Raw genomic sequence first — 11,123 nt, 5'->3', positions numbered from 1 at the left:
ATGAAAGCTGCTGTGGACGTTTGTTTGACGAAGACAAACTCTCTGGTTCCAGAGGACAGAGCCACTTCTACCGAGATGGTGGCAGGGCTGGGACGGCTGCAAGGCAGCTACAACGAAGGCTGGGGTTCTAACCCCGAGAACGCCTTCTTCCCTGAAGACCCAATGACTCTCAGAATCGGAGCCTGATTTCTTGCTGTGGGATGAGCTCCCACACTTGAGGGGAGGGCCCAGGATTACTCCAGCCTCTCCACCTCAGGAAAGACCAATGAGACTAACAACCTCTTCAACAGGGAATCGGAACAGAAGAGCCGCTTTCCCCCTGACCAGACTGAAGGCCCCTCCTACGTTCTCAAGCTTTGCTGCATATTCGTATCACCTGGGAAACTTAAAAAAAAATCCCACTGCTCAGGCCACACCTCATACCAAGTAAATCCAAATAGGTGAGGGTGAGATAGGTGATTCCAATGTGCAGTCCTGCTTGCGACCCAGCACCCTACGACACAGGACCAGCAGGGAGCCCAGTGCAGAGGGAAAAGCATGAGGCACAGACCTGTTTGCAACCCACTTAGTTTTGTGAGAAAAAAACCGCAATTACAAGAGAAGTGGGGATGCTCAGGCCGAGCACATGTAACAGTCTTCACTGGGAGAGGGCTGAAAGCTATCTGACACATTCCCTAAACCAGTAAATCAGAGATTCAGATAAATAATGATCCAAAGGGGGCACTGTCATCTACCCCAAGGCCACAGACAGATAACTAGAATTCTGGGTCCCAGGGTGAGTCTGGGAGGTGGGACCCTGTGAAAGGCAGCTGTGACAGGTGATGTCTGTCAGACACCAGCTTCTGGACTGGCCCTCCTCCCTTTCCAGGTTCTGGGTGGGGAGGGAGAGTAGGCTTTGGCTCAGTAGAACTCTGGAGGAACCTGAGTGGGGACCAGGGCTGGCTGAGGGGACAGGCTCACTTATAGCTCTTGGAGGGAAATTCCCGCCGGCCTTTCCCCTTGCCGCCGAAGTTGCGCACCCGATGGATGACCTGCAGCTGCTGCTCAATGGTCGCGGTGATGTTCACATCATCGGGGATGTGGACGTAACGGACATTGCGGCCTGTCACAAAGAGGTCATCCAGCTCGACCTGATGCCCCCAACGGTCCGTGTAGGTGACCTGGGCCAGGCGGATGTTCATGAAAGCATCGACGTTGTCTATGCGTCCGCGGGCCATGCTCTCATCCCGCAGGTCCACGGTGGTGACCTGGCCCTGGAGGCCCTGCAGCAGGATGATCAGGCTGTTCTCGGAGATGGTCCGCTCCTTCACTGAGTGGCTCACTGCCATCCTTCCACACTGCGGCTGCTCGCTCTGGGAGGGGCACACAGAGGGGAGCTGTGGCAGGCTAGCGGGTGCAGGTGCTAACTCACCTCCACCAGGTGTTAGCACGAAATCCCCAGCCCAGACATTCCCAAGTCTGCCCACCTCCCCAATTTCTGTGTCTATGGAGCACCCTTAGGTGCTTCAGGTACACACCTCATAGAATCCTCACAACACCTTGCAAGCCAAGGATCACTTATACTCACTTTATAAATGAGGAAAATATGGCCGGGAGAGGTTAAGTCACTTGCCCAAGGTCACACAGGTGATAAGCGGAGGTGCTGGGATTCAAACCCATCTCTGCCTGACTCTAAACCCCACACCAGTGGTTCTGAACGCTCACTGTATGTTAGAATCATCCACTGAGTTTTTACCTGGCTGCCACACCCCAGAGGTTCTGATTCATTTGGTCAGGGGTGGGTCCCAGGTATCCTATTTTTTAAAAGCTCCCCAGGTAATTCTAATGTGCATCTGAGTTTGAGAACCACTGCTCTCAAGTGTAGTTTACACCCTTGCTACCCAGGCACTTGTTAGAAATACAGAGTCTCCAGGCTTTCCCCAGACCTACTTAGAGAATCTGCATTTTAACGTGACCCCAGGTGAACCACCAGTTCTCAAACAATCGCCTGCATCAGAATCACCTGGAGAACGTGTTAAAACACAGATTGCTGGGCCCACCTTTCAGTTTCTGACTCAGTCGGTCTGAGGTGGGGCCCAAGAATGGGCACTTCTAAAATATTCTCAGTTGATGCTGATGTTATTGGCCTGGGGCGCACTGAGAACGACTGGTCTACAGGATGCTGCCAACATGTAACCAGAAATTTAGATAATTGATTGAAAACAAGAAATGGTAGCATATACAGCACATATGTTTTGAAGGTAGAGAAATGGAGGTTCGACTCCCCACTCCACCCACACTCTGTAAACGTAAGACAGTTACTTAATGTCTCTGAACCTGTTTCCACGTCTATTGAACCATAGGCTAAATGAGGCTAACAAGCTCTCACCACACTGAATGTATTTTCCTTTGCTTTCGATTATGCCCTGATGCTGTATTAATGTAACTTTGTCTTATCTATCCTCCATTTTCAGACCCTGAGTGCAAGTTGGTGGAACTTTCTTTTCTTTCCTTAAGACCTCACTCAGGATACCGAAAGGGCTGTGCAGGGTGGCATTAAGTGTGGCAAGCTACCCATACCACTGACGAGAGGCTAGGAGCTGGGCCGGCCGACTCTAACGACCCCACCCAGGCTTCACCAGGAGGACGTGTCCAAGCAAGGGTTTGGGGCAGCACAGTGACTGCAAAGAGGCAGGTCTGGTCTGCGAGGACGGGCTCGGCCACTTCCTAGGAGGGCGACCTCGAGCAAGCCACTTGGCTTCTTCAAGCCTGTTAGCCAATCCCTAAAAGGGGGATGGTGATCACCCTTTACTCACAGAGCGTGGGAGTGGGCTTGGGTGAGGAGCTACGCTCAGCAATCGGGAGGAAAACGCTGGCCCCGCTCCCGCCGCCTCCGCGGCTCCTGGTTCCCCAGCGTTCCGCCCCTGGCTCCCGGACCCACCGCGCGCGTTCCTTCCGCTGTCCCGCTGCGCGTCGCCGCCGAAACTAGCGAGCGCCTAGCCGGGCTGCTCCTCTCCCGCGGCCGAACTGAGAAGCCATGGCAACCGAGGGGCCGCTCTGCCCTCCCGGAGCATCGAGAGCGCGGCTGCGCGCAGGGCCCGCGACCCCGCGGTGGGCCCGGAACTACAATCCCCAGAAGGCCTCGCGGGCGCGTGACTCGCGCTCCTGCAGCCGCGGCCTACGTCATTGGATTCTCTCCTATTTTGGAGTCATTCTTCCGTTCAGCGAATCCGGTCGCCCCTCCTCGGCAGTTCCCGAACCCCCGCGAATACCGAAACCAGGGATGCTCAAGTCCCTTTTAGGAAGTGGCGTCGTATAGGAGGGTTCCGCATTCGCGGATACGGAGGGCCAGCTGTATTCATTGAACCTTCACCGTGTGTCGGACACTTTCCCAGGCTCTGGTCGTAGGGGTGACCAAGGAGACAAGCTCCGTGATCTGATGACCCGACCCTTAAATCTACTGGGGCGGGGGGAGGCGGGGGGAGGCGGGGGAGGCGGGGGAGTCGCCTATGAGAAAAAGAAAATTATGATAAAATTTCTTCAGAGAATTAAAACGGGTCAATGTTATAGTGACTGGGTGACTTTTTATTGGACGGTCAGGGGTGTCCTGAGAAGGTGACATTTGACATCTGAGTTGAGATGAATTACATGAAGCCAAGCTTGTGAACGCTAGGAGAAGAGCATTGCAGTTAGAGGGAACAGTTTGTGCAAAGGACCTGGTGCAAATGAGCTTGACAATTTGGAAAAGCGGAAAGGCCAGTAAGACTGGGAAGAGTAGTGTGACAAGAAGTCGGAGAGGAAGGCAACAGCCAGGGTATTTAGGATTTTGCAAGCCAAGGTAAGGCGTTTGGATTTCTGGATTAGGAGTGCAGGCTCTGGAGGCTGTGCCTGGGTTTAAATCTGCCCCTTGTTAACTGTGTGACTTTAGACAAGTTAATTATCCTCTTTGTGCCTCAGGTTTCCTCATCTGGAAACCCGTTACTGGAAGTGCAACGATAGGCCATCAAAGGAGAGTGACAGGATCTAATTTACTTTTTAAAAGGTCATTCTGTATAGCCTTGGAAAAGCTGCTTATCTTTCTGCAGCCTCAATTTCATTAGAAGAAAACAAAACATACCGACTAACTCAGAGAATTGTTTTAAGGTTTGAGTGACCTTCATTAATGTGTGAAAGCACCTGGCACACAGGAGCTCAATACGAGTTAGGTTTATGTCATTCCTTTATCCTCTCATTCACTGGTTTCCACCTTCCCCAGGAGCCTTCTCTTTTTACCAGTCATCTCCAGTCATCACAGAGACCGCTCCTTATCCTAAAAATTGAAATTGTCTTTCTCCTCCATGCATGCTACTCTTGTTTTCCTACCTTCCACAGTAGAACTTCTCAGGAGAGGCCTCTATATCAGTGGTTCTCCAGTTGCAGTCCCTTTTCCAACCTTACTTCTGTGTGAGACTGGATTTTCTTCATGTACTTCAGCCGAAACAACATAGCACAATGGGCTGAATGCAGAAGCAGATATGAGAATCCGACTGTCTTCTACTGTGATAGACATTAAAGAGATTTGCAAAACTATGAAGCAGTGTCACTCTTCTCACCATATTTTTTCTTTTGGAAAATATAGTTATTTTAAAATAAAAATATGTTAATGGGTCTGTTGTTATTTAAAAGAGAATTAATATTAAAATTTTAATTTCATAGATATGTGATTACCATATATATATATATACACACACACACATACACACACACACATATATATATCCCCCACATAAACAAACACTTTTGGGGGTTTTCAATAATTTTTTAAAAAATAAATTTATTTATTTATTTTTGGTTGCATTGGGTCTCCGTTGCTGAGTGTGGGCTTTCTCTAGTTGCAGCGAGCGGGGGCTACTCTTCGTTGTGGTGCGTGGGCTTCTCATTGCGGGCTTCTCTTGTTGCAGAGCACGGACTCTAGGCGCGCGGGCTTCAGTAGTTGTGGCACGTGGGCTCAGTAGTTGTGGCTCACGGGCTCTAGAGCACAGCCTCAGAAGTTGTGGCACACGGGCCTAGCTGCTCTGCGGCATGTGGGATCTTCCTGGAACAGGGCTCGAACCCGTGTCCCCTGCATTTGCAGGCGGATTCTGAACCACTGCACCACCAGGGAAGTCCCTTCAATAATTTTTAAGAGTACAAAAGTGTCCAGAGACTGAAAGTTTGAGAACTGCTGCTCTATCCTGAAGGCTTTCACCTACTCACTCACCTCACTGTAATCTGGCTTCTTCTCGAGTATTTTGAGTTCTACTCCCATTAACTTCTCTGAAGAAGGTTACTAATGATTTCCTTGTTCTTAAGAGAACCTCTATCTCTTTCTTAGTCCTTACTTCCATGATCCTTCTCAGTGATTGACCATACTGACCATCGTCCTCCTTGGTAATTTTTTTTCCCCTGGGGCTTTGTATCACTTGGTTTCACCCATTTCTCTGATTGTTTCTTCTCCATCTCTCTTTTTTTAACCCCACTTCATTCTGCTCCCTAAACATGTGTGCTTTTTCTGGGGCTGTATTCCTGGCCCAGCTCTCTTCTTGGTCGAGTATCTCTTTGCCACCTACTACTATATGCTGAATTTCTGTCTACATCTCTAGCCCAGAGTGCTCCACAGAAGACCTCCATTTCCCAGCTGTCTGTTGCTTATTCTCACATGTGTCACTGGTACATGGAACTCAGCGTGTCTATAGGACAAGTTCATCAGGTCCTTCCCAAATGAATTGCTACTCTGAATTTTTCTATTTCTGTGGTTGCTACCACCATTTTTCAACTACCCAAGTTGGGCACCTTGAATAAGCTTGACAACTTCTATCATTTCCGGATTCACCCACATCTGTCACAGTCACTGAACTCTGAAGATTCTTTGGAATTTGTCTCCCAGCCTTCACTTGCCTTTTTATTCTGACTGCCACCATTCTAGTTGAGACCCTCTTTTTCTCATTTAATTCATTATAAAAGCCATCTTACTGGTCTTTGTGTCCCATGATCCTTTGCGAACAGATTCAAAGTACAGTTATGATCTTACTTACCTGCTAAGAAAAAAATCAATTCACTAGCAGAATAAAGTTTCCAGTGCTGACATTGATTTGATTCCAACTTACCTTCCAGCTGAATCTCCTTCAGGTTCTCTACCCAAACTCTCCAACCAGTGTTTCTTAAAGTGTAGTCTGGGAATCAGTTGCCTTAAAGTTATCTGGAATGCTTGTTAAACCCAACCCCACACCTACAGACTCAGGAGTGGAGCTCGGGGATCTGCACATCTAACAGTGTACACTACAATTGGAGACCTGCTGCCCTCCCTTCTAGTCAGACTCAGCAACCCCCAGACAAGCCCTGCACTCTTGTCTCTGCCTTTGCTATCCTGCTCCATCTGCCTGGGATCTTCTCTTTTTATCTATAGATGTTAAGTCCAATCCCTCCTTCAAAGGCTGGCTCCATTGCTGTACCTTTCTGAAGTCTTCCCTGATTACCCCAATTGGGAGTGGCGCTGATATCGTATTGCTTGGTATATGTTTGCTGGTTGCATGCAGTTTCACCATAGTTATTTACGTAAATCTTGTTTCTCCTGCTCATCTCTTGGGTGTTGAGACAGGGAGAAGGTCCTAAGAGGCACAAGTGCTTCACCCTACAAATAGCAGTTGCGGGAGGGACTGGTTTTATGAATGTGGTGAGAAGGTGATGGGGATCTGAATGAATTGGTGGCAGTGGGGTGGAAAGAAGGGATGAGTGTTACAGACTCTGAAGGGAGCTAATCAGAATCCTTGGGGGCTGATTAAATCTGGAGCGTGGTTTGCAGAGGGGGAATCAATGATTTAAATTTTAACACTGTGTATCCAGAGAGGTGGTGGTCCATTGATAGGAATAAGAGGGTTGGGGGGTCATGCCTGTGGAGGGTATCTCAGTTTTTGGCTACTCAGCCACCGAACTCCTTTCCCATTTGGGGAAATCTGACATTCTATGAATTTCAGTGGGAGGTGAGGTTCTGCTTCCCACTCCAGATGATTTAAAGGCCTTGTCAGGTATGGCATGGGCTTGTGACATAAACTCAGGCATTATCAGATTCTAAATCTGGAGCAAGTGACATGAACCAGCAGGAACTGTTTAGGCTCCGTCCTGGTGTCTGCGTCATCCAGTACCTCATTCCTAGGGGTGCTGCTGGTGCTGGAGTGCTTTCCTATGCTGCCTGCCCTTCCTCGGTTCCTGGCCATTTCCCATGGTCCTTCAGTCTTCCTGACAACTGTGAGTTGCCTGAAGGCACTTTCAGTAGATTCCTTCTCTACCTAAGTAGCCAGAATTACTTCCAATTTTTTTTGCAACCTCAAACCCAGACAAGGGTCCACTTGAATTGAGTTCAAGAGCCTTGAATTTCCCTGTTCCCTTTAGATGAGCTCTGTTGCGGTTCTGTATCCCTTTGTCAGAGGATCACAGAATCCTGAGAGTTAGGGCGATTCCTAGGTCACCTGCTCCACCTTACCACCCAGAGTCCAAATTCCCACTCCACCCCCCCACAGATCCCCCTGTAACCACTGCCCGAGACTCCAGTGACCAGCAGCTCACTCCTGTGCCAGCTGTTTTACTCCATTGTTGAGAAGTTTTGGGTAACTTCTACCCATCACTTCTGGTTCTTTTCTATGGAGAACTGTCTTATTTCGTATTATATTTAAGAAGTTTCTTCATGCCTTTCAAAAGTGAAATAAATGTCCTGAATAAATAAAAATGACGTCAGTGTTAGACACTAAGCTTAGGGTGATGGAGCATCTCAGGGAAAGTGAGTCTGCAGTCAAGGTGAGGTGGGGGATACAGAGATTTGTGAGTTAATAGTACTGGTTGAAAATAATGGCCTCTCTGAAAAAAGGGATGCAAAACAATTTGCAGAAGAGTGCAGACTGAGCACTGCAGGGCACATGAAACATTTGGTCAGCACGGGGCAAGAGCACTGGGGTGAGGGTAAGGGACAGGGTGAAGGTGAGAAATGGAGTGTGCGAGACAGATGAGGTGAGAGTGAGGATGGGGGTGGGGGAAAACGCCAGGGATGAAATAAGGATCCTCCAGCAGTTGCCCTGGCCGTTCTGACAGACTTAGAAACAGCTACATTAAAGCCTGCATCAAAGACGGGCCGTCCTCGATCAGAAGCCACCGGGGGAGAGAGGAGAAGTGTGGTCAGAAATCACTAGGATCTGGGACTTTCCTGGTGGTCCAGTGATTAACACTCCGCACTTCCACTGCAGGGGGCATGGGTTCGATCCCTGGTCGGGGAACTAAGATCCTGCAAGTGGGCCTGGCGTGGCTGGTGGGGTGGGAGAAAGAAAAGAAATTATTAAGATTGGAGCCCCCGAGGCAAGGGTGAGAGTTTTAGGAAGAAAAGGGTCTTGAGCAGGGCCAAGGAGAATGGGGAGCAGAGAAGGTGGTGGGGGGTCCAGCAAAGTGGAGGCCTGGAGACTTGAGAAGGGACCTACCTGTGTAGTGGCAGGAGCTATGGGGGGCAGGAGGGAGGAAGGCGAGGCAGCTCGGAAGACTGTAGAGCTGGTGAGTGAGCTGAGGAGGCCCTGGAGGAGCAGAGGCCGTGCTGCGTGGGAGCGGCTTGGACCGAGGAGCTCCCCAGCTGCCATTTGGTGAACTTTTAAAAACACTTAATTAATTAATTAATTATTGACTGCGTTGGGTCTTCATTGCTGCACACGGGCTTTCTCCAGTTGCGGCGAGCGGGGGCTACTCTTCGTTGCTGTGTGCAGGCTTCTCATGGCGGTGGTTTCTCTTGTTGCAGGGCACGGGCTCTGGGCACGGGGGCTTCAGTAGTTTTGGCTCGCGGGCTCAGTAGTTGTGGCTCGTGGGCTCTAGAGCGCAGGCTCAGTAATTGTGGCGCACAGGCTTAGCTGGTCTGAGGCATGTGGGATCTTCCCGGACCAGGGATGGAACCTGTATCCCCTGCAGTGGCAGGCGGATTCTTAACCACTGCACCACCAGAGAAGTCCCTGGTGAACTTCTGAGGTGCAGAAAGAGGTCTGGGTAGGGAAAAAGAGATAAAAGATGTGGTGAGGTAGAGAGGAGAGGCGAGGGAGGGCATCTGACACAGGTATTATCTTCTCAGTTGTAACTGAAGCTGAGAGGCCTTCTGGATATCCAGAAAACCCAAGTCAATCATCCTTGACCTTCCCCTTGAATACTTGAAAAAAAAGTCAGCCCCTGGGGAATTTTATAAAGAGCAGGAGGGTGGAGTGATCTGAAGCCAATGTGCACATCTAGGATTTAGGAGTCTTGGGTCTGCCCCGAGCTCTATAAAGCTTTGTTTATAATACTTATTTTATCCTTTGTGTGTTTTAAAGTTGTATGTATCAAGTATCCCTAAAATAAAGACACAATATTTGAAGTTTATAGACAGTGGTTTTGGATGAATTATGTAAGAGATGGGAATTTAAACAACTTCCTTTATTGTAATTTCAGCTGTCTCTGTGACTTTCAAGAAGTCACTTTTCTTTTCTTCCTCTTATTTTTCTCCCAGGATACTGGGACTAGTGTTAATGACCTGGCAGGTCCTTCACCTTCATAATGAAATTAAAAAAAAAAAAAAAAAAGGCCACACCTAGTGGTGTGGCCTCGCTAGGCCTCAGGCAGCTGGGGTTTCCTGTGGTTCTGGGAACTAATAGAGAAGGTAATGTTATTTTTGACATCAGAGGAGCGACTGGCCGGAAACAAAAAGAACACAGCATTGTGTATGTGGGGTGGTGGGGGGTGTTAAGGGGATCAAGTAATTCAGAATAATCTCTGTCGGCCCTTGGAACGCATCTTGACCTTCTCATCTGGAAAGAGGTGGCTGTGATCTGAGAATTTGCTTCAGGTTGAATCATGAAACTGGGCAGGGAAGATTCAACTGTGAAGAGGGTTCTCCAGCCCAGTCCCTTGAAAACACTTCTTTTCACTCCCTCTGCTGCCAGCTGTCCAGGAATGTGGCAGCTGACGAGGAGTTTTCCAGGGCATAATTCAAAGGGAGGAAGGGGGAGGTAAACAGTGTATCAGTTTTTGGATTTTAATTTGGGTTTTTACGATTCGGTATTATGCTAATATATATATATTTTTTCCCCCTAAGATTTGCATTTGTCTTTCTGTGGTTTCCTGAGGCTTCAGTTGGTCTCCATGGATGTAAACCAGAGTGACAAAACAGGTGGAAGAGGATGAGGGAATCTGATCCTGTTCAGACTTGGGGATCTCCAGGATCTGGTTATGATGTTTGAATTTGTTTCTCGCCTACCAGGATCTGGATCAAAGGAAAAAAGTGAGTTTATCTTTTAAAATTGTTACATACTTATGTGGACTGCATGGGATGACTTTCATCCTAGAACTAAGGGTTAAATACATTTCCTCCTTTTTTTCTTCCCCTTCACTCTCAATTTTTATTGCATCTTTCTTCTGGGAGCCATTAAAGTACTTTTGTTCGGAAGGCTTTTCTAGTGCTTTGCCTTGCATGTTCTACGGGGCCTTCCAACACTATGATAAGAACAAGAGCAGGACAGTTTAAAACTTAGTTGAGAAGAGGTTAAGTCACAGAATTGCTGAAAGAGAGCAGATATACTCCCAAAGCATGGAGTGGGGTGGGGGAGTGCGGCGTGGGGTAAAATTCCAGTTCTCAGACCCGACCTGGGGCAGGGGCTAAGAATCTGTAAACTCAGCAACTTAGCTGGGGCAAGCTGGCTTTGAGTCAATGAACTAGTTCTTTTCCTTTCTTACAGATGAGAGAACTGAGGCTCGGTGAGGGTAACTGCCTAAGACGCCGTGGTGAATTCGGGGAAGGGATGGGGACCACGGTGTGCCTTCCCTCGGAGCGCACTGGGCACTGTTGTGTGACACCCTCAGACCCCGTGGCCTGGTGTTAAATGAACAATGATGCCTTGTCAGTACTCAGGCCACATTCTTGCCCGGGTAATCCTTGCCTTCTCTTTCCTTTGCTCCCTCCCGACTCCCCTGCTTTCTCTGGGTACCCTGAATCACCATGCAGATAAACTTGTTTTTCTCAACATTTGTGCAAGTCTAGAGACATGAAACCCAAAGACTGCCTCATCACCAGGCTGCCTTACCAGAGACCTGTATCTTGTTTATTCACTGAGAGAACAGATAGGTTTGAAATC

General features: G+C 48.6%; 1 protein-coding gene across 2 annotated transcripts; it reads right to left on the bottom strand.

The window, feature by feature from the left end:
• Window positions 1-553: 553 nt before the first annotated feature.
• On the bottom strand, window positions 554-3,112 carry LSM10 (LSM10, U7 small nuclear RNA associated). 2 transcript variants are annotated; one of them, XM_019938117.3, is made up of 2 exons: window positions 2,921-3,112; window positions 554-1,352 (listed from the first exon to the last, which is right to left on the bottom strand). In XM_019938117.3, exon 2 carries the CDS (start codon window positions 1,326-1,328, stop codon window positions 957-959), a length of 372 nt encoding a protein of 123 aa, XP_019793676.1. In that variant the 5' UTR covers window positions 1,329-1,352; window positions 2,921-3,112; the 3' UTR covers window positions 554-956. The 2 variants fall into 2 exon arrangements, with proteins under 2 accessions (XP_019793676.1, XP_004320780.2); XM_004320732.4 differs by having other exon boundaries at window positions 2,796-3,110.
• Window positions 3,113-11,123: the final 8,011 nt, after the last annotated feature.

Source organism: Tursiops truncatus, chromosome 1 (assembly GCF_011762595.2).
Source record: "Tursiops truncatus isolate mTurTru1 chromosome 1, mTurTru1.mat.Y, whole genome shotgun sequence".
In the NCBI taxonomy this organism is placed as follows: Eukaryota; Metazoa; Chordata; class Mammalia; order Artiodactyla; family Delphinidae; genus Tursiops; species Tursiops truncatus.
Note: the sequence above shows the minus strand (reverse complement) of the source record. Positions and strands in the feature narration are given on the sequence as shown.